Consider the following 11,055-nt stretch of genomic DNA (forward strand, 5'->3'; position numbering starts at 1 on the left):
CTGATGGAGACAAGCCCTCGGGATCTTGTTACAATGTAGACTCTAACCTAGTAATTCTCTGCTGTGCCCGAGACTGCCTTTCTAATGAGCTCCAAGATACCATGCTAACAGCCTAAGAGACAGACAGTAGCAAAGATCTGGAAAGCAAATGCAGGAGAAATAAGCAAGAAGTGTTGAGTGAAGAACACCGGCCCTAGGGGGAGGAAAGCCTGCAACAACGCTTCAGTAACTAAAAACAACCAAATGGGGATGGAGAGATGACTCAGTGAGAAAGAATACTGGTTGCTCTTCCAGAGGACCTGGGTTCAATTCCCAGCACCCACATGGCAGCTCACAAGTGTCTGTACCTCCAAGGGGATCCAATGCCCTCTTCTGGCTTCCGAGGGCACTAGGCACAAACATGGCGCATAGATATACAAGCAGACAAAACATACACACATATAAATATGCTTTAATTTTTTTTTTTTTTTTTGGTTTTTCGAGACAGGGTTTCTCTGTGGTTTTGGATCCTGTCCTGGAACTAGCTCTTGTAGACCAGGCTGGTCTCGAATTCACAGAGATCCGCCGCCTCTGCCTCCCAAGTGCTGGGATTAAAGGAGTGCACCACCATGCCCAGCATTCTGCACATGACTTTTTAAGGCAACACTGCTAAAGCTTAGTAAGGAAACACCTGGGATGGGAGTCTAGAAATTCTGAGCAGCAGACACTGATAAGGAGACAAGAAACGTGCAATCAAAGGAAGCAGAGACTAAGACAGTGTTCTCGCTATCCTCAGATACCTGAAGGCTCTATCATATTAAGCATTGTGAGTTCCACATATCAAACAAGTGCCAGAGTCCAGAGCAACACAGTTTGAGTCCACAGGCAAAAAAAAAAACCTATAACTGAAGCTTCTTAACAATGAAATATTATCCCATTAGCTTCTCGGTGTGGTGTTCTGAATGAGCTGTCTCCCGTGAGTCTCGGGCATTTGAATACTTGTTCTCTAGCCGGTAGCTGTTTAGGACAGATTAGAGGTGGCCTTACTAGGGGAAATGTGTCACTGTGGATGGGCTTTGCGGTTTGAAAAGACTCCCACCATTTCACGTTAGCGCTCTCTGCTTCCTGTTTGTGGGTTGAAGTATGAGCTCTCAGCTGTTCCTGCTGGCATGTCTGGTGCCTTGCTGCCCTGCTCCCCATGGTGGTGGTGGACTCTTACTCCTCTGAAACCGTGAGCCCAAAATAAACCCTTCCTTCCCTAAGTTGTCTTAGTCATGGTTTTCTATCACAGCAATAGCAGAATAACTAATACACCCACAAGTGAGGCTCTGCAAGAGACTGGCTGGCTATGTTAGAGGTCTCACCCGTGAAATGTCTCTATGGGAATGCCTACACAAATGCCAAGTGTCTGTCATACTAATAGAAGCAATGTTTACTTCCAGTTAGGCAGAGGGGCCATTACTCATTATCATCTCCCTATGGATATATTCAGCCAACATTGAGCAGCTAACATCAAATGACTTCCTTACCCTTTATTAGGTAAGCCAAATAAATAAATAATATGCCTGTTATTCCATGCTAAGCCTGACAGTCTAGTTAAGGAAATATGGTAACTAATTCAAGATGGAGTAAGTATGGTGAGCAAGCACAATGTGCTTTTTGCTCAAGGCTTCCCCCCATAACTAATTTGCTAGAAGTGAAATAAATGCAGCCAACATGAGTAAATGCTGCACACGAATCCAGGTATGTTTCCGGTAAGTCCTTGGAGGGCTATGACCAGAATCTAGACACAGAAAGAACACACTTGGAAATGAGGAAGTACTAGAATAGATATCAGGGTTTCTTAAGGCAAATTCCTAGTGTAGTAACTTTAATCTACTAATATTTTAATATCCCAAAGTTAAATTATCCCTCTAGAAACAAACTGAAATGCTGAAAACTCAATCGCAGTGGAGATGTATCAGTTCTATATTGTTACAATTCCATATTCTATATTGTTATTTCTATAAAATTACTTTATCCATTTATCAACTATCTTATAAAATATATTCTTGGAGGGAATAAATCAAAAGTACAAAAATTAGACCCCTTCCAAATTTACATGTTACAGAGAAGACTTAAATGGATCAGCTTCAATAGAAGCTGATTTCATTCCGGCCTCCATGAAGATCTCACACTAGCCCTGCATAAGCACATGATGCTTTTGCAAGTCAGTCTGTTTAACCAAAACTAATACACCAGTAGCAGAATGGTACATGTTTGAGCACCATTACATTCTAAAAATAAAATCCTCCAAATCCATAAAAGTGTTTAAAATCAACGTTTCTACATAATAAAAATGCTGACAGCAGAAATAAAGCATTGAGCTTAAGAGGCAGAAACTGTGATAAGCAATTGTGGTTTTGAAAAAGGAAAAGCTTGAAATCTTATAAAAATCACAGCAAATGGTTTCAAAATAATATGAGTGCAGAAAGAACCTGAGACAAGAGTCTGGCTATCAGTTCATTGACAATAGACAGACCTGTGATATACCACAGTCTGAAGGCACTGGTACAGTAGACAGACCGTGACATACCACAGTCCGAAGGCATTGGTACAATAGATAGACCGTGACATACTACAGTCTGAAGGAATTGGTACAATAGACAGACCGTGACATACCACAGTCCAAAAACATTGATACAACAGAGAGACCGTGACATACCATAGTCCAAAGGCATTGGTACAATAGACAGACCCAGGACATACCACAGTCCGAAGGCATTGGTGCTGCGGAAATGGAAAAGATAACCGGCGTGTCCGAGCCTGCGAATAAAAACGGGTATCTTCCGATCAGCGAACTTCCTTCCAAAGGAAAATCCGGGAGGTCCTCTATGGTCATCTTCTAGAAAACCACCTATAATGGGAAAGGGAAACTCAGAATGCATTTCACTAACACACAACTTAGGATGACTGCCTTCGGTCACCAAAAACCCCCGAGAGTTTCATATAGTTAACCTGACATCGTCAATGGCTGAGCAAACAGTTATTTAAGAACTATGCACCGCTTCCCACAGCCTCACACCATCAGCAGCCCGTGTACTGTTGTAATACAAAGCCCATGACAGAGAAACTCTAATAGACTTATTTTTTAAAAATTAACTTACCACTGAGAGAGAACCTGTTTACAAGCCTGAGCTAACTCAAATGGGCAGCATTAAGCCAGGTCCCCAGTAAAGCGACCTTGGATCTCATAATACGACATGGTCTGCCACTGGAGCCATGTCCCATGCTCTTCCTCTGGGAAGGCTTCAGTTCAGCAGATGGCCATTACTTTCTAATACCTCAGAAAAATCACTGAAAATTATTTCATTTTTACCAATGGAAGCGGTGGCTGAGACTATCCCACTTAGCAATGTGGGGTCTGTCTGCAGGAGGAGGGCTGTGACTCCTCATAGCCCTTCTCCCAGAAAACATCAGTATGAAGAAGGAATTAGCTCTAAACTGGACCTGTGTTATTTATACACAGCCTACATCTCGGGAATACCACAGAAAGCAGGGAAATGCTACGTGAAGTTTAACTGTACAACTAAAACTTAGGGTTTTTTCTTTCTGTTCTGAAATATTTTGAATTCCTTGTGTTAATTTTTAGATATAAACAAGACCAAATGACTTTAGATTATATTAAACACAAAGAACATAACTAAGCAAAAAAGTTAACTAAAAACTTATTCTAGTAGGAGATATACCACATATATGATTCTGTGTATGCTTTTAACATTGGGGTAGCATACATCTGCTAGGTAGATTTATGTCACCTTAAAAGGCCAGAGTCATTTGGGAGGGACTCTCAGTTGAGAAAATGTCCCCACCAGACTGGCCTGTGGGCAAACCTATGGTGCATTTTCTTGATTGATGAATAGTCGGGGAGGGCCCAGCTCACTGTGGGCAGTGCTATTCTTGGGCTAGTGGTCCTGGGTACCAAAAGAAAGCAGGCTGAGCAAGCCATGAGGAGCAAGACAGTAAAGAACATTCCTCCTTGTGTCAGCTCCTGCCTCTAGCCAGGTTCCTGCCCTGACTTCCCTGGACAATGGACTTACAAACTGTAAGGTGAAATAAACTTTTTCTCCCCAGGTTGTTTTTGATCATGATGTTTCATCACTGCTATAGAAGCCCTAAGACAGCATCTTAAACTAACTGAATCAGCTTCCCAGCCCCCTCAGCTCCAAGGAAACAGTCGCTTGGAACTAACAGGTTTCCTCCCCACTTAGTTCAGACCTTTTCTCTCTCTGAGCAGAACTAGTACGAACAGTGTGCTCTCTTCTGGCTTAGAGAGTATACACTTATGTGCACAGGAATGTTACATAGTAAACAAACTAGACTCGTTCTTATTACATTAAAGGAATCTAGAACTTTTGTAGGGGGAACTGGTGCAGAAGTTACTTGTCACCCGATTCTTGGACTCTTTCAACATTAGCCTTGCTGCATACACAGGAACAACACAGAAGCAAGGGATCAGTGTTAAACAGCAGCGGTGATCTCCATCAGTCATTCCAAACAGTAAGGAATGCCATTAACACAGCCCTTCCTTCTCATCACACACACCCCATCTACAAGTTTCTACTTGCAGGCCCCTGCTTGCTTGGCTAACAAGTCTGGGTAAATATTCCCCACAGTAGGTAGGAAGCGTCCTTTGGAACCAAAAAAAAAAAAAAAAAAAAGAAACTTAGTAAACATCCATGGCGGTCACCACACACAAGGCCCCATTTTAGATGTTTCAGAGATTACACAAAAGGGTGGCTGGTGAACCATGCGTGGCAGATAGCTTACAATCCATTCTAAAATGAAGTTCATCTAAAATGATGAACACAGCTGATGACACGTGCTCCCACCAGTGAGTACCAGGAAACTGCTCTGGGAATGTCAAAGGATCAGAGCATACCCTGAGCTGAGCCTGGGAAGAAACTGAAAAGGACCATATGTTGTAGGGTACACACAGCTGGGAGAGCCGGCGGATGTAAAGCTAACTCCATTTTGGGTTTGGACTGGGGTTTTCTTTAGTGGGGAAGTAGCTACAATAGTTCTTAACTGGTTAAAAGAACAAACCACTCAACTCCATAAGCACTGGGGAAGTGGCATACCAAGAGAGACTGACACACTTAAAGCCGTGTTTTAGGAAGAATAATCCGACTGTAATCACACTTTGAGGATTCAGACATGTTTCCTATACTCTTAATTTGTCAGCAAAGTGATAAAAAAATGTCTTGCTGTGATCCCAGGAGTACCTTTCATTTCTTGCAGATTGTCAAGACCCTTAAAGAGTAATCTACATCTGGGGAGACAGCTCCGAGGGTAAAGCGTCTGCTGCCCAGGTGTAAGGTCTGGAGTCCAGATCCTCAAGATTCTCATTAGAGCTGGGTGGGAAAAGTGACCCACCTGCAATAACAGCACCCAAGGGATGGAGATGGGGACCCCAGGGCAGGCTTGTTTCCTAGACCAGACAAACCAAAATCTCAGGGTTAAGCTACAGGGAAGGCAGGTGCATCAACCTCTGGTCAGAAGCATGCACACATATGTGCACACACATAACCAAAAAAAAAAAAAAACCCTACATTTTACACAACTGTCGGCTACCACAAGAACAAAACTAGCATTTTGTACACACATAATAAACTTAAAATTCCAGATCCAAGGTGGAAAAGTAATTTACACAAGACATGGAATCCATTTAATTGTTTTATTGACACTTCAGTGATGTGGGATTCCCCTCTGTATGCTGTGAATATGTTTTACTACCACTGGTTAATAAAAAAGTTGCTTCAGCTACAGAAGTACAAGTACAGAATATAGTCAGGCTAGAAGACATATATATATATATATATATATATATATATATATATATATAGAGAGAGAGAGAGAGAGAGAGAGAGAGAGTAGGCGGAGTCAGAGAGAAGCCACGTAGCTGCCACAGAATGCCAGACAGAACCTTATCACGTAAACTTACCAGTAGGCCACAACCACGTGGTGATACAAAGATTAATAAAAAAAAAATGGGTTAACTTAAGATGTAAGAGCTAGCTAGAAATACACTTAAGGTATTGGCCAAACAGTATTGCAATTAATACAGTTTCTGTGTGGCTATTTCAGGTCTGGGCGGGGAACTAATGAGTAGCTTCCATCTACACTTCAAGACCAGGGAAGACACAGTGTTACCTAACCCGCATGAGGAACATTCTTTGTACACCTTAATGACAAAAAAAAAATTCTTTGCCTTCTTGGAAAAAAAAAAAAACCCACCCTATCTTTCATTTCACCACAAACTACACAGCACACAAGTTTCACATATTCCTGAATCCTCCCCTAGAAACAATTTCTAGATCTGAAAGGCCATGGTACCTGGAACCGTGATCAAGTATAGAGGCCTACTGATCTGAGTTGAGTAGGTATTGTTTGCAAAATCTCCTTCGGTCAACTGGTAAGGGCTGGTTTGAGAACATGCTCCCTGATTAACTGGACACACTCATGTCTTAGAGTTTTAATAACTGGAACTACGCTCTCCAAACTTTCAGGCCCATGGAAATATCATCTTATTCCACTAACTCAAACCACTTCTGAGTAAAAGCATATTGTCACAGGGCTCCAACAGTTCATGGTTTTCCAAGCAGCCTGATCTTGTCTTTGCACATCAGTAATGAGAAGTGTCAAGCAACGTCTTCAGAGAGGTCGGGCCGTCGGGCCTCCAAAAAGAACCAACCACGCCATGAAATTCGTTAAGAATTGTTTATGTCTGCGATGCTGGGGATGGAACTTGTGGCCTCACATACGCCAGGCAAATGCTTTACCACTGAGCTACACCTCAGCCTTTTCCCCAGTGCTTGAGATACGGCTGAAGGGCAGCATACTGGAGCTTCTCACCTAACGAGGAGACCCAAGCTGTGTCCACGTTAGACTCACAGCCAGTTTTCCATCACAGTCAGTCGTGGTTGTTCATTTTCAAGAAATCCCAAAACAAGACTAACCATGTACATTTTATTAGAACAACCCCAAGGGTCCTTTTATTTGCAACAAAACATCTGCTCACCCACCACACACATACGTGAGCCTTTATTCTCACGAGATATGGAAATAAACCATGTAAAAGCATGGCTCCACTGACCCTTTCATTTGCTACAGACAAACACTGGAAAAGCAGCCCCAAGCCCTAGACAGCACATCAGACACCTGCCCTGAAGTTCCGTCATCACAAGTATGAATGTCACATGTCCAATAACATTGCTTCTCATGAAGTCCTAAGCTGTGCATTCCAAAGATAAGGAAGGGAGTTCTGTCCTGTAGATTCCAGCCCAGGGCTTGGTAGCTACAAGGAAGCACAATTATTGTTGAGTAAGGACTGTAACTGAGGAGAGCTGCGCAGCTAGCATAGGATTTCTGGGACCTAATAATTAAAGGCTCAGATGGCCAACGCAGTAGCTACAACCTACATGGGGTTTTTAAAATTAAAATTCCCATTGGTCTAGCTCAGATTTTCTTAAACTGCAGGCTTGGGTTTGGGGATGGGTTCAGGCAACTAAGTTTAGCTGTCAACAGACACACACACACACACACACAAATGGCGATCTAAAATAGTTCAGGTTTCTAAATGTAAAATCACCTAAAACAAATACAAAATCAAATACATAATGTATCCGAGGTGTTTGAGACAGTGCTTATAGTATTACCATGTGACCTCACTCCAGCCTTGGTTCTGAAGACACCATGTGTGCACTTAGCACTGCACATATGGACATGCCATGCAAGGACACCTGACACTGCCTGAAACAGCTCCACCCAGATGCAAGACCAGGTGTCCGTCATGGGCTGCAGTGCTTTTCACAGAGTTCTGCTCTTACCGAAATACAGTGGCTTAATTACAGAAAACAAAGGCTTTTAATAAGTGCCCATTGCATCAAATTAGCATATTTTAGAATTAGATTTTGTTAGAATGTTGATTTTGTTAATTGATGCTTGTATTCTAAATTTAAAAAAAAATCACTAGCTGGGCATGGTAGCACATGTGTTTAGACTTGGATCTCTATGAGTTCCAAGATAGCCTGATCTACATAGAGAATTCCAGGACAACAAGAGCTACATAGTGAGACCCTGTCTCAAAGTATTAAGATTTTTTTAAAACACTGATACTGAAGAGATGACATGGCAGTTATGAGCCCTGGCTACTCTGGTACCCAGGCTGGGTCCCACCACCCACATGACAGCACCAGTTCCTGTAACTCCAGTTCCAGGGGGCCCAACACCCTCTTCCGGCCTCTACAGACATACATGAAAGCAGAATACTCATGAATGTAAAATAAAAATAAAAAATAAAAAAAACATAAATTAATTCTGGTTTTGGATTAGGGAATAATTTCCAGCCACTTCTGAAAGGGTCTTAAACATATGTATATTTATTATGTACACTTATGATATTTATATTTATATTCAGACAAAACAGCTTTGTCAGCACTATAGATCAATTCTGCAAAATGTTGAGGATGTTCTGTATCCTGTAGGATCAAATGTTCATCCAACTTAAATGTAAAAATAAACAATTATCTCTTTATCATGCAAATTTGTTTCCATCTTTAATAAATAGTAAAATCATATATATGCCAAAGAGTTGTTCTAAAATAAATATATTCTTTATTGTCAACAACTGTTTGATTTGTATGCCTGTTTTACATACCTGGGGTTTTTTAATATGCCCTGTTTTAAAGAATCAGTTTGCATGTGGCTGATGCAACCACAACCAGAAGAACATTTCAGCTATGGGCACCCTCCTACCCAGCACCGAAGGACATTTCAGCCATGGGCACCCTCCTACCCAGCACGGAAGGACATTTCAGCCATGGGCACCCTCCTACCCAGCACGGAAGGACATTTCAGCCATGGGCACCCTCCTACCCAGCACGGAAGGAAAAGAGTTCAGCTCGCTCTTCAGAACACACAGCTTACCGATGCCTGGAATGAGAAATGAAGGCTGAAGTGCCAAGCAAGGCTGCAGCACTATAACTATAAATAATTAAGAGAACAGTAAGGCTAAAAGCAACCAGAGGCTCTAAAGTGTTTTAACAGGGTGAAAGAAAGAGTGAAGCTGATTGTCAACACAAGCTCACAAGTATATATTCCAAACTGGGATTGTTATAAGCAAAATGGCAACAATATAATCATCGCTTTTTAAAAAGGGGCCTTGTTATTGGGGTTGTATCTGGGAAGCTGGATCTGGAAATAAATCTAACAAACACTGCACCGTGTACTAAATCTACAAAAGAGATACAAACACCTCCGTTGTGTCAGGATCTTTGAGTGCAAGCGGTCCCTAGTCCCTAACAAATGAAAGCATTGCCAAAAGCCGCATCTTATGTATGTTAAATTTAAACCTGGATGGTTTTGCATCGTCAGAATGTAGAAAGCTGGAATCCTGCCGTTTCCAAGTCTCCGCTTTCCTTCCAGACACTGTGTGCTACACCACCTGCTCTCCTGCCACGTAGTCAACTTAAACTAGGCAGGAGACTCATGACTGACAAACGTCAAAGCAAGACTCAACTGCAGCTCAAGTATTTGATGGCTCAGGAACACACTTTAGAAGAAAGGGCACACTTAACGCTATGCTGGTGCTACAATATACCAAACAGTGTAGCCCGGAACCGCTCGCCAAGTTACAAACCCTCCAAAATAGCATTTTGATACATGAGTAAACATTGTCACAGAACAGGCTCGGAATCCCAAGGGCCTACCCAGCGTCTGGATGAGTGAACCATGTCCTGTCTATTAGGTGTGAACCGGTTCGTTTAATTCCTGCGATTCTGCAGGGGACAGGTCTCTGCTCACACCCTTCTGCAACTTCCCAAATGCAAATCAGAATGAAGGAATCTCCCAGCAGCGATGTGAGGTAGAGGCAATTTAGTTTGGAACACGCGTGCCCAAGGGTTTCTTAAAGATCTAAGTCAGAAGGGAAGGCAAGGGGAAACCTGAAGAGACCCGCGCGCGTGGAGAAACCCACCAAGGTGCGCAGCCCCGCGCGTGGGAAATACTCCAGGCGTCCACGGAGTGCGAGCCCCAGCAGAGGAGGCATCTCAGCCGGAGAGGAACCAACTCGAGCACCCACCTCCCCGCCCTGGGAACGAGGAGGCCTCTGGACGCCCCAATGCGGCCCTCACCGCCATCAGCCCCGCGGCCCGGCCTCCCGGGCCCCGCCACCCCCCAGTGTCCCGCCACCTGCCAGCTCCGGATCCCCGCGGAGCGCCGGCTGCGGACGCGGGACACAGAGGCGAGGCGCAGGGGCGCGCTCCCGCCCTGCCGCGGGGGTCCCGTGGCCTCTGCGAAGCCTCCAGCCGGGCCGCTGCAACCCGTCGTCTTCCACGCCGCGCGCGCCGGAACCGGGCCCCACGCGTGGCTCGGCGCGCGCGCAGTGCAGCCGCCCGGGCTGCGCGCAGGCCTCGGCCCTCGGCCCCGCGCACGCGCCTGCTGTCGCTCGGCTCCTGCCTGCACCCCTGAGCCCCTCAACAGGCAGAAGGTCTGCGGCGCTGCACCTGCTGTCTCCACGCTCACGGGTATCTGGAGGGCTTTCCCGGGAGTCCTTGGCGTGCCCTACACACGTGGGGATCTGTCCAGCGCGGCAGAATCGGGTTCTAAAGAAACCTTGACTGACCTAGGCGGTGATCTGGGGCTGCAGCAGGCGTCCCCTCATCTGGAAAACTTTGTCAGTTGGCCCAGTTTGGCCTCCCTTGTTCCCTAGCATCCTGGGCTGGAAGACACCACCCCCTCATCCCACCCCATCTGGTAACCAGAGACCATATCCTCCCCTTTTTAGATAATGTGGCCAGGCACGGCCTAGGGTAGACCCCCTCAGTCAACTGTTTCCAGGTCCTGCTGTGAAAACTCTTCTCAGTAGTGCCCCCGCCCCACATACACACGCCTGTTCAGAAATTACAAGGAAGTGTGTCAGCCGAGGGAAGAAGTGAATGGTCACAGCGAGCACTTATATTTCCACTTTCTCCTCCCTCCTCACCTCCTTTCTATTCCCATCTCATCTATCTTCCCATAATGAAAAAGAAGTGAAAC

The 11,055-nt window shown here is 44.5% G+C and overlaps 1 protein-coding gene across 10 annotated transcripts in view; it reads right to left on the reverse strand.

Moving 5' to 3' along the window:
* The window catches only part of Clip4 (CAP-Gly domain containing linker protein family member 4), a 64,560-nt gene extending 53,898 nt beyond the window's left edge, over positions 1-10,662 (reverse strand). Inside the window, exons 1-2 of one of the 10 annotated variants that reach the window (XM_057770929.1) lie at positions 10,643-10,662; positions 2,728-2,875 (exon numbers count right to left, since the gene is read on the reverse strand). In XM_057770929.1, coding sequence (XP_057626912.1) covers positions 2,728-2,860 — 133 coding nt within the window. In that variant the 5' untranslated portion in view covers positions 2,861-2,875; positions 10,643-10,662. The other 9 variants (XM_057770912.1, XM_057770869.1, XM_057770859.1 and 6 more) reach the window with 9 other exon arrangements.
* Between the last annotated feature and the right edge of the window lie 393 nt (positions 10,663-11,055).

This window comes from Chionomys nivalis, chromosome 1 (genome assembly GCF_950005125.1).
Source record: "Chionomys nivalis chromosome 1, mChiNiv1.1, whole genome shotgun sequence".
Classification (NCBI taxonomy): Eukaryota; Metazoa; Chordata; class Mammalia; order Rodentia; family Cricetidae; genus Chionomys; species Chionomys nivalis.